Source organism: Biomphalaria glabrata, chromosome 1 (assembly GCF_947242115.1).
Source record: "Biomphalaria glabrata chromosome 1, xgBioGlab47.1, whole genome shotgun sequence".
In the NCBI taxonomy this organism is placed as follows: domain Eukaryota; kingdom Metazoa; phylum Mollusca; class Gastropoda; family Planorbidae; genus Biomphalaria; species Biomphalaria glabrata.
The window spans coordinates 6,332,537-6,343,560 of NC_074711.1; the positions used below are offsets into that span (position 1 = coordinate 6,332,537).

Genomic DNA, 11,024 nt, shown 5'->3' on the forward strand with positions numbered 1-11,024 from the left:
CAACATGAGTTAGTTCAACAGTTTTGCAAAATAAAAAATAATAATAAAAATCTGTCATCATCGTAGCTGAGAAATCCTGGGATCTTGCGACGAACTGACCAATCCAATTATATACCGGTAATGCAAGTTAGACAAGACATCCATCTATATTACAGTGATTACAGTATAGACCCCAGGGGTCTACGAAGACTTCAAAGGGGTCTACGGCAGTAACAAAATAAATTGGGGGGGGGGGTCTACGTAGTGGATCTCATTTAAACATGTCCATTCATGAAATTAACTCATATACACAATATTGAAACGTAATTAGCTGATGCTATTTTTGTTGTTGTTGAATCAATTTATGTAATACATATTAGATTTTATTTTGGTTCATTTTAATTTGAATTTCATCAATGAATGGCCTAGAAATCAGAAAAAAAAATCTGAACTTGATGAGTTTTTTTTTTTATTTTAAGTTCAGGGACAAGATTTAGATTCACATATGTTCCACTTCAATAGAACTATAAAAAAATATAGGTCTTAAGTTGTTTATTAATCTCTTAATGAGTAAAGAGGATTGAAACTCACAGAAGTACGGTTTACTGGTATAAGCGAATCCATTATTTCGGAATATGTGACTAGTATTACACAGTTAAGTATCTATGTATAGGCCTATAATTCTCTTCATGGTCAACCATGCCTGACACCAACAAAAGTCATGGAAGATAACTCTTTTATTTCTGCAAGTCGGACTAGAGTTACCTCACTTAATTTTTTCGTCGAAAAAAAAAAGGGTGGGGGAGAACAGGGATTGCGAAGGGCTCAGTTTGGGTAGGGATACGGATAATAAGTGAAAACTAAGAGTTTGTATTAGAAAATAAATTCGTCTTTGCATTCTATTCATTCTTTACTACATACAGCATAGAAATTTTCCATAGTTTGGGGTCCCGGAGGGAAGCTTAAACTCTTTGGGGGCCCCTACATTTAACGTAATATTTCATTTTTAATGTAAAAAAAACACTCATTTGGGGGCCCCCCTTAAGTCGGGGCCCGGGGCGACATTCAAATTCTCCCCCCTCTTCCCCCCACCCTAGATACGCCACTGACGTACAAATTACTTTCCAAGCCTTGCGTGAAGCGAAGTCATACAGCATATCATACTAATTCTGTTTCCTACATAGATCACGCTCAGTAGCAAGAATTACCAAATGTTTCAATCTATCTTCGAGAATTGTTGACTTAAAGTAATTCTTCATTAGTTTTGAGGCGCGAGAAGCTTCTTTCACGAACTACATTCCACAATTACGGGTATTGTATAATGCGTTTCGTTTTTTTTTATCGCGCGTAGGATTGGCGTTTTCCATATTGAATGACACCCCAAAAGGACAATTTTGTCTATATTTCAGATTTGTATGAGTTTTCAAAAGATTTTAATAATTTCCGGAGATTTCCAGGACTTTTTCGTATATTTTGCAATTTCCGGAGATTTCCAGGAGCTCCTGGTAAATCAGGCGGCAACGGAAAATCTGTTATAAGTTATAAAATGGTTTGATTTAATAATTTACACCTAGAATTAGCGTGGGGCCTATGAAAGTGCGGGGCCCACTGCGAACACATAGGCTGCAGTGACCTACGGCCGGCCCTGCAAAATAGCGACGCATGCTACGCCGCGGGTCGACTAGTGTAAAGATATTTTATAAGAGTTAAGACGAGGCCTATCACTATAACGTTTTTTTTTACCTATACCTTAGTCTGTTGGACCGTTGGGGCACCATGCAAGATTTGTCAACCGTCTTTCTCCATTCCACTCTGTCATTTGCCTTAGATAGAACCTCTTTTAATGGGCTTTACTGACACTTAATGTGGCCCATTTGGTAAGCCTACCGCCCCATTAAGGTACCGACCCAAAGGGTATTTGCCCATACAGTCAGTCCACCCCTGAATATACAGCTTCTAAGATTGAAGAAGATTGTTTTACATGGTAACCCACAGGTCAATGTGCTACTTTATTTAAAAAAAAAACGTATTACGTCTCCTAAAAGTCAAATCTAGAGAGTCTAACGACAGACAAATCTAGAGAGTCTAACACAGACAAATCTAGAGAGTCTAACGACAGACAAATCTAGAGAGTCTAACACAGACAAATCTAGAGAGTCTAACACAGACAAATCTAGAGAGTCTAACGACAGACAAATCTAGAGAGTCTAACACAGACAAATCTAGAGAGTCTAACGACAGACAAATCTAGAGAGTCTAACGACAGACAAATCTAGAGAGTCTAACGACAGACAATCTCCAGTTACTTATTCGGCTGTGTGCTTTGGCTTCTTTATGTGTGTACATTCATCTACAACAAGGGAAAAATATGCTACCGGTACTGACTAGATGCACGTGTTTGAGTAACTTATTGATAACATGAGACAGGTATGTCACAATTAACAAAGTAAACAGAAAGATTGTTAAGGTCAAAGTTTTGACAGGGGGGGGGGGAAGTAACTCTCTACATGTAAGAAAGACAGAGGGAGGGAAAGGTAACTCTCTCTACATGTAAGAAAGACAAATGGATTTTCTGAGCTCTGGCTAATCCTGTTTGGGCCATAACTCACATGATAAACTGATTCAGTGAAAATACTTATTCTTTTAAGCAACCATTTATCTTTCTTGAAATGATTGATTAGTTCAAAATGTTTTATATCATAGTATATTGCTGTACTCAGTGGCGCAGATTCGTGTATTATCATAGACTATGAATAATTATGCAAAATTTCAACTTGATCCGAGAGTGGAAAAGGATTAAATCCATACATACATCTACATCTCTCATTAAGTAGCATTTATTCCACTTGTTTTCATATCAAACAAAATAGGCAATCACTAACAATTAATTAACTAATTGGTTATTTGTTTGATTGATTCATGTCTTGTCAGGTTTAATAAATAATTGTGTAAAGTTTCAACTTGATCCGAGAATGTGAAATGGGAGAAAAAAACATGTTCCAACTTTGTACCAGACAGACAGTGTAGATATAAGCTTTGTAAAAAAAAAAACACATTTAAACAGTTAACTGAAGAATTAAATGTTTCAATTGTAATAAACTGGCTCAATTTTAAATAAAACAATATTAGTTATGAGATCTAGAGTTCTCTTGTGAGCATATACTCTGCAACTACATTAGATCGCTGAAATATATTTATAAAAAAGGAAACATATATTCTTAACATTTTTCATCATAACATTATTAGCAGTAAAAGAAACAATACTATATATGAATAAAGTTTGTGCTTATTCCTAAAAAAAAAACAATATTTAAAGCCTTGATATTAAAACATATCCCTTTGGTCTTCTCCTATATGTATGAAATTTAAAAAAAATCATTGTTTAGATACGGAGTTCCCAGGGTATGTGGGATTACAACAATTATATCATCATATCCAGCTTGAGCTCAACAGTACCCGTACACATTTCCATTGCCTACATTTCTTTTCAATTTCCATTGCCAACATTTCTTTTAAATTTCCATTGCCAACATTTCTTTTAAATTTCCATTGCCTACTTTTCTTTTCAATTTACATTGCCAACATTTCTTTTAAATTTCCATTGCCTACTTTTCTTTTAAATTTCCATTGCCTACATTTCTTTTAAATTTCCGTTACCAACATTTCTTTTAAATTAAAAAAGGAAACATATATTCTTAACATTTTTCATCATAACATTATTAGCAGTAAAAAAACAATACTATATATAAATAAAGTTTGTGCCATTGCGAACATTTCTTTTAAATTTCCATTGCCTACTTTTCTTTTAAATTTCCGTTACCAACATTTCTTTTAAATTTCCATTGCCTACTTTTCTTTTCAATTTACATTGCCAACATTTCTTTTAAATTTCCATTGCCTACTTTTCTTTTAAATTTCCATTGCCTATATTTCTTTTCAATTTTCATTGCCAACATTTCTTTTAAATTTCCATTGCTTACTTTTCTTTTCAATTTCCATTGCCAACATTTCTTTTAAATTTCCATTGCCTACATTTCTTTTAAATTTCCGTTACCAACATTTCTTTTAAATTTCCATTGCCTACATTTCTTTTTAAATTTCAATTGCCTACATTTCTTTTCAATTTCCATTGCCAACATTTCTTTTAAATTTCCATCTTTTAAATTTCCGTTGCCAACATTTCTTTTAAATTTCCATTGCCAACATTTCTTTTAAATTTCCATTGCCTACATTTCTTTTACATTTCCGTTGCCAACATTTCTTTTAAATTTCCATTGCCAACAACATTTCTTTTAAATTTCCATTGCCTACATTTCTTTTAAATTTCCATTGCCAACATTTCTTTTAAATTTCCATTGCCTACATTTCTTTTAAATTTCCATTGCCTATATTTCTTTTCAATTTCCATTGCCTACATTTCTTTTCAATTTCCATTGCCAACATTTCTTTTAAATTTCCATTGCCTACATTTCTTTTAAATTTCCGTTGCCAACATTTGTTTTAAATTTCCATTGCCTACATTTCTTTTAAATTTCTGTTGCCAACATTTCTTTTAAATTTCTGTTGCCAACATTTCTTTTAAATTTCTGTTGCCTATATTTCATTTAAATTTCCATTGCCAACATTTCTTTTAAATTTCTGTTGCCTACATTTCTTTTAAATTTCTGTTGCCAACATTTCATTTAAATTTCCATTGCCTACATGTCTTTTAAATTTCTGTTGCCTACATTTCATTTAAATTTCCATTGCCAACATTTCATTTAAATTTCCATTGCCTACATTTCATTTAAATTTCCATTGCCTACATGTCTTTTTAAATTTCCATTGCCTACATTTCTTTTAAAATTTCCATTGCCTACATTTCTTTTAAAATTTTCATTGCCTACATTTCTTTTAAATTTCTATTGCCTACATTTCTTTTAAATTTCTAAGTATCATAATGGTCAGATATAAAAAATAACAACATTGTCAACTAAGCATGTATATATTCTGCTAAACATAACATTGCAATCTCCTTTACATAAAGAGATACTCAGCATCACTGAGGTGTGTCATATGAGGCTTGCAGGACATGTTCTCCAACAAAATGAATTTCACATACCAAGAGGTGCCATGACATGGAGGCCAATGTAAGGAAAGCACAAACAGGGACATCCTCGTATAACTTGGCGCCACACTTTCATGGAGGACCTTAGAGCAGTTGACACCAGATGGGAAGAGGCTTCAGACATTGCCAGCGACAGATCTTTGTGGAGACAGCTTGCTGCCCAATGTGCCCAATGTCGCTGGAAAATATAAGTCTAAGTAAGCACCATTGAATGTGGTTGTCATTAAAGGCTATACAATGGCAAGAGGTAGACATTACTCTTTCTTTGTATGCATATGATTTGGACACACATTTATGAGCCACCACCTTGTTGGGGGCTGAGTTCATAGCAGGGCTTGTAACTACCTTTCTTCAGGCAGACAGAGGAAGCGATGGGAAGATAATGCCCTCAATAAATGCTAAGTACAGTTTTTAAAAAGCGTCAAGATATTTTTAACCAAATATTATTTAATTTGAATCAGTTGCCATTAAAAAACTAACTTTTACCCGTTATGTTTGAAAAGTAACTGAAAGTTATTTCTTAAGAATGTATCTAAAAATACATACAAAAGCCAGATTCATTCGAATGAGCCTATATATAAAGTCATATTGTAAATGTTATTTTACAAGTTTTTGATGTTCACGTGGAGCACAGTGTATGGTAATGGGCACAGAAGGTTGCAATATAGAACTGAAGTCATTTATGTGCAAGATCTCTGGGGTTGCTTTTGTAATGATGATTCTTTTAAAAATGTGAACTACTGCCAGCTTCATTTTCATCATGCCCAATTTCATGCCAATACAAAGTCTGGGTCCATGGCCAAAGGGCATGAAGGTAAAAGGGTTATAGGCTTCGAATGATGTGGATCCTGCTAAGAAGCGATCAGGGTTAAATTCATCAGGGTTCTTCCAATAATCTGGGTCACGTTGCAGATTATACACTGGAACAATTATAGCCGTTTTAGCGGGTAAGTCTAAATCAAACAATCTGGTTGGTTTACTGCATTCTCTGTGTATGACAGACAACGGCGGGTACATCCTCAAAGTTTCATTTATGGTCGCTTCTATGTAATTTAAGTTTTGACACAAGTCATAAGTTGGTTCCTGATCACCAATGACATCATCAATTTCTGCAATAATTTTCTCCATGACTTCTTTGTGAGTTGCTAATTCATACAGTAAAAACTGTAAGGTGCTTGATGCAGTCTCATAGCCAGCAATAAAAAGCATTATGCCCTGTGCCACAAGCTCCTCTGACGTCAATTTGCCAGACCCTCCCTGAAGAACTACATCACTTTCTGCTTCCATTAGATTTTGAAGAATGTCATTTCTCTTTTCTTTATCTTCTTTCCTTTGGTCAATCATTTGTTTGATGTTTCGGTCGAAAAATTTCATATCATCACTTTTGAAGAAAGCAATACCAAATAATCTATAAAAGTGACACATAAGGATAGGAAAAGAATGGACCAATATAGCTAACAATTGTACACCCCATTTGTAAATAAATAAGCTTCGCCCATGTCTGGTAAAAGGTTCATTTAAATTCTTGACAGAGTCCACATCAATACTGAAGCCTGTCCCAGTCACTACGTCTAATGCGAAGGCACCACAGTACAGTTTGGCTTCCCAGGGTGTTCCTTCTTCAGCCAACTTCAAGACATGCTCACCCAGCCTTGCAGCGCTTCTGTTCACAATAGCAACCATTGACTTTATCTTGCTGACGCTAAATGATGGAGTCATGATGCCTCGTATTCGTTTCCAAACATCCCCTGTAGCAAAAAAAAGACCATATAAGACTTCTTTATTTATCAGGACATTATCATCGAAGGACATTCGATCTCTAAAGTTATTAAAATCTTTCACAAAGATGTGTTTTATCCACTCTGGATCTGTAATGACTAGAGCAGGCATTCGAAAAAAGTATATGCCGTATCTGCGACCATATTGAGACTGCCATTTAGAATAAGCAGCTCTGGCTCCCTTTGGGCTATATATCTCATGGACATTACCAAATATCAGTTTAGGTTCAGGACCATGAATACCTAGTCGTTGCCATAATTTGAATGGATGCTTGAAATACCTGTAACAATAAATGCATAATTATTAAACAATTTGAATGCGAAAGTATACAACAAATTGTCAAAAATGAATACAGTAAAAATATATTTGAAAAAAAGAATGGAACAAAATTAAACCATTAGTTCCATAATTTATGGAAAAAATAACTGGTTTTATTTTATAACTGAATATTTAAATGGTTTTCAGATATATATATTTATAAGAAGCACTTGCAAAGGACTCAGAGTTGCTTCTGAAACTTCTAATTAAAAGCATGAGAGATGCATTGATATTAGAGATGGGAATCGAACCCAACTTTTAAAGTTCGGGTTCGGTTCGGTCAGATTTAAGTTCGGGTTCGGTTCGATGACAAGTATAGTTCGGGTTCGGTTCGGTCAGGTCCAAAGTTCGGGTTCGGCTCGGTTCGATGTTATGAAATTATGTAATAGCGAAATTAAGTTATTAGGCTTAATGAAATGTATTAGTTAAAACACTTTCATTTGAATTTTTCATAAAACAAATACTTTGCAACATATAATAGGCCTATGGGCAATACTCATTCCAAAATAATGTTGCCTACATTAATTTCAAGAGTTGTAAAAAATTTCTTAATGAGTCAGTTTCACACACCTATATATAGTAGGCTATGGTCAGTTTTTTTTTTTCGAAACAGTGTTGCATATACAAATTGTAAGCGTTGTAATAGTTTCTTCATAGAGATAGAATTAAAGATGCGGCAGGTTTTCGCTCAAGTCGGCAAGTGGTTTAATTCCGGGCGGGATGCGGCGCTAAGCGTATTTTAAACTTTATCTCATAATAAGAAGAGAGAATTTTTAATTAAAAAGCTAATATTTATGTTTTCTTTCAGAACGCACTATTCATCTAATTTTTAAAAAAGTCGAGGGCCATATTAAATTTAGTAATAAAGAGGCAGCCCTGGCGAATAGTATTATGCGAGGGACATTCTAGGTAGGCCTACATATTGCACACGTACTTCTGTAATTGGCGTGATCTTTTTAAAAAATATTCTTCGTGTTAAGACGTCTCTGTTGCGAACTTTTTTTTTTCATACATAAGTCGTCATTGTAATGAATAGCAATGAATAGACAAAAAAAACCAGAAGAATCACACTAGCGGAGATGTTTTAAAATGTGTTCTTCAAAGGGTTTTGACCCATATTGTTGCATACGCGCCTCGCAAAAGCAGTCTACATTTAACAAGGTCTTAGAAGATACAAAGACATCTCCTACTTAATATATTTTAATTTTTAAACATATAATTTTACTAATATTCAGATAAGTTACACTGAAAAGAAAACATTTATTTCGACGCCCCCTTTCCTTGTTAGTTGGTTTGTCGCTTACAAACAGCTAGTACAATTAAAGTTTTTGAACCAATAAAGATGTATTATATTTTTACTTAATAAACTTTAAAAGAAATTTCTAATGCGAGCAGCTCAATATAGCCTAACTGTTATTACAATATTCACATATTTAACTTGAGATAGAGATGTAATATTAATGAAATATACTGACATTTGAACGAAATCTAACTCACCTCAAAACAACGTCTTTACTCTTTCATTTCTCAAAATTGTTTGCCGTTTCACATTTTCGTTACTCTAATTTCATCATCCTCATCATACATGCATACACAAATCAATCGCTTAACCTCTTCTTACCGCCGCCAGGAAACACACATACACTCTACAACACCCCTTTTTGTCAGAAAGTTGCGCCCCCCCTTCCCCAATTCGAGGTACTCGCCATCCCCACACCCGTATTTCCTATACGAAATACTTCACAATTTGTAAACATACAACACTAAAAAGAAATGTAAATACCGTTATTTAGAAATTAAATATTAAGTTTTTTAAGTAGTTCTAATAGTAAATATTTATAAAAGAGATTCCGTTTTAAATTGATGTTACTATTAAAAGAAGATAATTAAATATATTTTATAAACTAGAATACTTATGAACAGTAATGAACTTATTGAATATTATATATCTATACTCTATGGTCGGCCAAAAATATTTCTAATCTAATTAACAGCCATTTCAATAAAAGTGACAATATTTTAAAATTGACTTTCTGCTTACTAAATCTACTGGGAGGGCGGGCTAATCGGTTCAAAAGAAATATTGCAAACAGCCCGCGAAGATTCAGGGACAGGGAGAGTCGGCACCCAATGGAAAAACCCATGGGAATACCTTGTCGCGCGCGCTTTTATTTTTCTTTAGTTTCCAAAATACCCCCTCCCCCCTTTTCTGTCTCAAGTTTGGATTTAAAATAAAATATTTAAGTATTTTTTATTATTATTATTAAACCAAAAAAAAAGGATGTAGAAATTGCAAAATTAGTTTGGTTAAGATAAGGAGGGTTCGTTCGGTTCGGTTCGTACCGAGCAGTTTCAAAGTTCGGGTTCGGTTCGGTCATAAGTGAGGTTCGAGTTCGGTGCGTTCGATTCGGGTTCGGTTCGTTTCCCATCTCTAATTGATATATTCATGACTTGGCAATATTTGATAAAAGAATATTTATTCAAAAAGGAGGAGCTTAAAGAATGAGAAAAATTGAATATTGTTTAAGACGACAAAGAAACAGTCCAACTGTGGCCTGATTTTTTTAAATGACTGAATTATTTAAAGAACAGAAATAATTCTCAACAAAATATTCATTTGTAAACATCGCTGAGGTTATTTACTTTTTCTATGGCTGTCAGTCTAGTGTAGATATTCTATCTATCTATTCTATCATCTACCTTTGACCTAAAACTAAAGTCTAGATTCTACTTTCTAGATCTATATTGATTATTTGATTATGATATTAATGATAATAATTAAATTTATAATATAATAAATAATAATATGAATAGACTCTATATTCTATTTCTAAAATCTAAGTCTAGTCTAGATATCTACTGCCTAGATCTACATCTAGTGATCTACTACTATCTACATCTAGAACCGGTATTAAACTCGTGTAAATATTAAAATAACTGTGTCACACTAATATTTTTGTAAGTACTGTAGTAATGTATTATGTTAGTATGTTACGTAGTGAAAGTCACTGACTGTAAAGTAACTAGATCTAGATCTATGAATATGAATCATAATGATAATGAATGGATCTAAGTCTAAGTGTGTAAAGTGTAACTCAAACTGTGTAAGTAGACCATAAATGATAAATGGGAGAACATATTTAATTAATAGAATAATTCTAATAGAATTTATTAGATATAATTATAATCTACGTACTTATAGATTAGAACTGTAAATATGACAAACGTAAAAATGCCTAATTGTAACTGAACATTTGGATAATCGTCTAGATCTAGAAAATCTAAATGAATCAAGTCCAAAAAATTCATAGCTGCAACGCTTATTTTTTAATATTATCTTGTCTTAATTATGGTTGAACAATTAAGTTGACTGTAATTTGTAAACAACCAGTTCATCAGAGGTCAAAGCTGCCAACTGTTACGTTTAAAATAAAGTGCTAAGTCTATAAGAAGGGGCAAGCTGAAAATAGATAGATGCGCCATCGGTTATCTAATGCCTAATGGACATTACCAAATGTCATAAATAGTAGTACAATTTTCTGAATTTGTAATATTATTTGTTGCCCCAAGCGTCCTGACGCGGTAAGGGCTGTCGGCGCTTCTCACATTAGTGTACTTAATTCATAGTTGCAGAAGAAGTCACCAATAAACAATATTATAATTATAGCCTAAATAAAAAAAAATGTAGGCCTACATATTGTAATGACCATGTTCTGTAGTGACTCTATGGTTGCGCACCAGCGCACGAGGATGGACTAAATGAACGGGGAGAGAGGAAGAGGAAGTGCGAGAAGATAGAGATTGGAACGGTGCTTGTTTTTTTAGTGATCTATGTTGATTA

The 11,024-nt window shown here is 33.8% G+C and overlaps 1 protein-coding gene across 1 annotated transcript; it reads right to left on the reverse strand.

The window, feature by feature from the left end:
- Positions 1-431: 431 nt before the first annotated feature.
- Positions 432-10,598, reverse strand: LOC106061608 (cytochrome P450 3A29-like). The gene is made up of 2 exons (XM_013219792.2): positions 10,380-10,598; positions 432-7,145 (listed from the first exon to the last, which is right to left on the reverse strand). Exons 1-2 carry the CDS (start codon positions 10,490-10,492, stop codon positions 5,684-5,686), a joined length of 1,575 nt encoding a protein of 524 aa, XP_013075246.2. The 5' UTR covers positions 10,493-10,598; the 3' UTR covers positions 432-5,683.
- Between the last annotated feature and the right edge of the window lie 426 nt (positions 10,599-11,024).

Bases quoted from the DNA above. Each gene is read 5' to 3' on its own strand.
- LOC106061608 (XM_013219792.2), bottom strand. From the start codon at position 10,492: ATGAATTTTTTGGACTTGATTCATTTAGATTTTCTAGATCTAGACGAT. The intron at 7,146-10,379 runs GTACGTAGATTA...TTATTGTTACAG, and splicing joins TTTACAGTTCTAATCTATAA to GTATTTCAAGCATCCATTCA.